The following is a 4,731-nucleotide window of genomic DNA, read 5'->3' as shown; positions in this document are numbered from 1 at the left end:
AAGTCTCATCTTCTTCACAGAAATTATCATTCCACCGCGAAATCACTAACACTGTCTTGGCGCTCTTTGGCCATATCTTGCCCTTGCGCCACTAAACCACACACATTCATTCATTCCTTAATTAAATAAGTATAGTACAAGTAATTGCCCCTATGTCCCGGTTTGTTGTTTTCTCGTATTCGGTAAAATTATTCGGTATTATATTCCGATACATTGAAGAAATCCCCCTCGTTTCAAGGCCGTTTTCGGGACTTGAGAGAAAGGTCGTTCACGGTCCCCTTAGAGCATCCATTGCCTTTTTGTGTCAGGCGTGTATCACTTTTTTTTTTCTCTCGCATTTTAAATGGCCACTGCCGGAAATGACACGGAAGCAGCTCTGGCGCCTCACGGTGCCAATGAAGTGAGCTACCAGCTGGTTGACCTCGAAGGCGCCACAGGCTGCTTCTCTGGAAACGTCATCGACTACCGTATGCCTTGCACGGCAACCGAAGACACGGCGTGCCAGATTGTTCCCCATCTTCCCGTATGGAACGAGATACTCTGCTGGCTTGATTTGGAGCTCCGCGAGTTGTCGGAGACCGGAGGGCAACTTGGCCTGGTGGATTTCCCTATGACACACGCTGTTTCGTGGAAATCAGACGACAAACTACAGCAGGCCGTCACTCTGGTGTGCTGGCTGCTAAAGACGCATCGCTGCGTAGTGTCTGTGCATATCCCGAACCCTTGGGACGGTGTGATAAGCTCGAAATTGTATAGAGATATATTTTGGAAAGCACTCCATGGTAATTCTTCTATAAAATATATGACCTTGAAGAATTGGTCACAGATCGAAAACGCAAGCTTTTACAAAATTTACTTCTCTCTGAAATCCCTCGAGGAACTTGAACTTGGAAGTTTCTCAAGTCATTTGCACATTTCAGAAGCAATTTCGACGCTTTCCCAAACTACAAGAACGTTGACTAAGCTCAACGTGCCCTTTATGCCGCGAGTAGACAGAACTCAAGCGATGGACTTCTTTACAGCACTCACAGCCAACTCAAGATTGCGAGATCTGACGCTGGGGTCCAATATAATTGGAGAAGACCCAACTTCATTTCTTGGATTTCTGGCCAGTACCACCACCTTACAACATTTGAGCGTGTTCGACTGCTACGGAGTGTTTCGTGACAATACGTTGAAATGGGTCTTCGAAGGTATGCTCAAGAACCGCACAGTCTGCAGCTTAGAGGCAAGAGACTTCGTATTGGATTCGGAAAGTGTTGAGCTGGGAGCGAGGATGCTGGCAGAAAACAAAGTTTTGACAAACTTTAAGTTTTTATCTTGCGTCGAACGCAATAGTAATCTACTAACCACACAGCCGATTCGTCTAGAAATGATTGCGGATATCGTCACGTGGGCTGAAGCGATTTCCCAAAACAACGCGCTCCAATATGCGACGTTGAGTTTCGGCATCTGCACAGCAAAGCAATGGGGATCATTCTTCCGTGTTCTGTCGAAACAAAGAAACCTCAAGATGGTGACCATTGATGTGCGAGAAGACGAATACGGTCACTTGGCCAGTGTCGTCAAGGATCTTGAAGGAAGCAGCAGTGAAAAGAAAGTTTCTTTCAGAGCTCCCTGCAGACTAGACACATTGGCACTCTCTGAATGCAAGCGCTGCTCCGAACTTGAAGCGTATCTGTCGAACTACAACGCACCTAACCTTCTTCCAGTTTTTCAGCAGCTTCACACTTTTTCGCACTTGAATACTTTGAGCCTGAGAATCAATCACTGGGACAACACGATTTCTTTTCTTATTGCTGAATACATAGCAACCACATCTACGCTCCAAAATCTCGACATGCAGTTCAGTAGCTCATATGTCCCGCCCGAGTCGCTCAAATGGTGGCCAGCTCTTTCACAGTCGCTACGGCAAAACAGGAGCATCATTGACCTCGGCATTGGTGTTGATGCCGGGTCATGCGAAGACGTCATGCACGTTGCCGATGCTATAATCCAGAGCGCGACGATCCGAAAGATCTGCTTATTGCGCTGGTCTTCACCTACACTTCCCTACTTCACGCGCCACCTGGGCGCCGGCATATTCAAGAACCGCACGCTGTGCAGCGCCACCAGCTCGAGACTTTACGTGCCTTGGGATAGCGACTGGGCCGCCGACTGGTTCGCCGTGCGCAACACAGCGCGGAGGAACTCGACATTTGTGGCCCGAGCAGCTCAATTCCTGAAGCACGCACGGTGCGACAGGTGAGCACAGCTCCTCCGCCATAATCAGCCTGGCGAAAGCGAATGCAGGGCCAGACATCATCGCTCACCCCTTGTATTGCGTAATCCGAGTCTGTACGAGATGCTTCGGCTGATTAGTGTAAGGCTTTAAAAATCCGGGTGCCCGCTACAGAAATGCAGGCAACTATTGTTGTGTATGCTCTTGTGAAACTGAAAGTATTTTATTACGAGTCTAAGTCATTCATCACAGCCATAGAATCAGCCAAGAGTTTGACGTAATAGTTCTGCGGAAACCCGCAAGGAGGAGAGAGGTAATAGGTAAAGGGAAAATGAGACATCCACACCAACGTTGCTATGTGCTACAAAGTAAACCCAAACGGATTCATCGAAAGAAAAGCTACGCAGATGAAGAAAAATTCGTCCCTGTCCGGGACGTCCTGGTCCGGGTTTCCTTTGTAGCACTTAGGTACATTTGGGTGGATGTCTCATTTTCCCTTTACCAGAATCAGCCAAGTTCTAACGTATTACGCGCAGGAAATCCAACGCATTCTTTAGCGTAGAGATGGGGAGGCAATGGTCAGCGTAATTCTGTCCGAAAAGATAGCCACTGTGGTTCCAGCTTTTTTTCCGCGCTCCAATGAAGGCGTGCGAAATCTGAAAATGTACCCCGACTAGGTGCTTACGCGCAGTAACATTGGTGCCCTCAAGCGTGCTAAAAAAAGAGTAACATCCCTTTCTCGCCAGGTTATGCGCCGCAGGTTTGGACCGGGTCTCCCGCCATGCAGCTCTCGTGGCAGAGCTCGCCCAAGTGTTGTCCGTCGACGAGCCCGAGGCAGACGACATGGTACGACAACATTTCCGGTGCATCGAGGGTCTGCACGACTTCATGCGACTGGCCGGGGTCGTCAAGGAGCAGGTCACGTGCCTGCCACGTCAGGACGGGCGCATGCAACTGGACGGCCTTAATGAAGACTGCTGGGCCCGCGTGAGGCGCCACCTGGAGCTGGACGACCTAGCATAGGACTGCCGCTTCCGTCGGGGACGCCGTGCAGCCGCTAGTAAACCCGAGCCGTGCACGCGGTCGCCGTATGCTCGAAAGCAGGCAGCATGCGGCGATGAATGCTGCCTCCACGGTCGACACACACATAGCACTGGCGTCCCGTCAGGCACACCTCAGTGCACAAACATAACACCACTCACTGCCGAATTCTCCGGTGCATTTCGTGGCCAGCTGAGCCACAGCTTCAAAGGCCTGCAGCGGAGGCGGACAATAGACGAGGAAACAGTTCACTTGTTTCTTTTGACTACTGTTATAGCAGCACTTTCGATGCTTGTAAGCACTTCTGTGATTCGTGCTGCTTCGGTTTGGTAGTCCATACCACCTCTTCTGTTCCGTTTAACTTGAGCGCGGCTGTTGTGTAAGCTGTTCGTGATTTGAGCTCGAACGTGTGTTTTTCTAGTGAGTACTATCAGCGCTCGTGTTCTCATTGACTTTCCTAGCCCTGTGATATTAAAGGATTTTTGTCTGTATATTTCTGCCTTCTCCTTTATGTATATACATATACCGAACCGAACCCACAACCTTCGCATCGCCGCAAGCGAAATGCGAAGGTTGTGGGTTCGGTTCCCACCTGCAGCAAGTTGTTTTTTTATCCACTTGAATTTCCATTAATTTATCGTTTCTTTGCTTCATTTATTAAGCAGAAGTAATTTCCCCCTGTGTTCCCCTTGAGGTCAGTGTTTGTTGGCTTCTTATGATATGACTATTATATATATATATATATATATATATATATATATATATATATATATATATATATATATATATATATATATATATATATATATACACAATACTGCCAGTCTCTACTGAGACCATAGCAGGTGGGCACTATATATATGTACATATACAGAGAACACTGATAATGTTATGTATCAATACATGCATAACGTTAGTTTTGCGCTTTAAACATAAACAATTTCACTACAAAATGTATACACCAAACACAAGTACATGCTAATTTTCAAAAAAATGGCAATTGAGTTATTCTATGCTGCATACCCGACTACATACACAGGGCACAAGTACATGATGGTTTGCATGATCAATAATAGTACCAGCAATTTTAACCTACTAAACAATTTTTTCATTGTTTAATTCAAACTGAGACAGTGACTCTGTGTTAGTGGTGAGAGGCGATAACATATTCCCTTCACGGATGGCAACCGGAAAAAAGGAATATTTAAACACATTCTTATTACATTTATATTCTACTAAGGTGTTTGTGTGTTTGTGCCTGGTAGGTCGTGTTTGAGAATAAGAAATGTAATCTGAAATGTCAATTTTGAAATACTTATGCAGAAGTTGATAAAGTAATTACTATATATAAACTACTATATATAGTAATATATATATATAAATTACTATATATATATATATGTGTGTGTGTGTATGTATGTATATAGTGACATTTCATTGCCCTTCCAGAAATGCAGTTTCAGGGAGGC

At 46.0% G+C, this 4,731-nt stretch overlaps 1 protein-coding gene across 1 annotated transcript; it reads left to right on the top strand.

Moving 5' to 3' along the window:
- Nucleotides 1–343: 343 nt before the first annotated feature.
- Nucleotides 344–3,746, top strand: LOC142591380 (uncharacterized). Its single transcript, XM_075703706.1, has 3 exons — nt 344–667; nt 1,847–2,244; nt 2,968–3,746. The coding sequence occupies exons 1-3, from the start codon at nt 344–346 to the stop codon at nt 3,242–3,244; spliced, it is 999 nt and encodes a 332-aa protein (XP_075559821.1). The 3' UTR covers nt 3,245–3,746.
- The last annotated feature ends 985 nt before the right edge of the window (nt 3,747–4,731 follow it).

This window comes from Dermacentor variabilis, chromosome 8 (genome assembly GCF_050947875.1).
Source record: "Dermacentor variabilis isolate Ectoservices chromosome 8, ASM5094787v1, whole genome shotgun sequence".
Lineage (NCBI taxonomy): Eukaryota > Metazoa > Arthropoda > Arachnida > Ixodida > Ixodidae > Dermacentor > Dermacentor variabilis.
The sequence above is the reverse complement of the archived record's forward strand: the minus strand, read 5'-3'. Positions and strand labels throughout refer to the sequence as shown.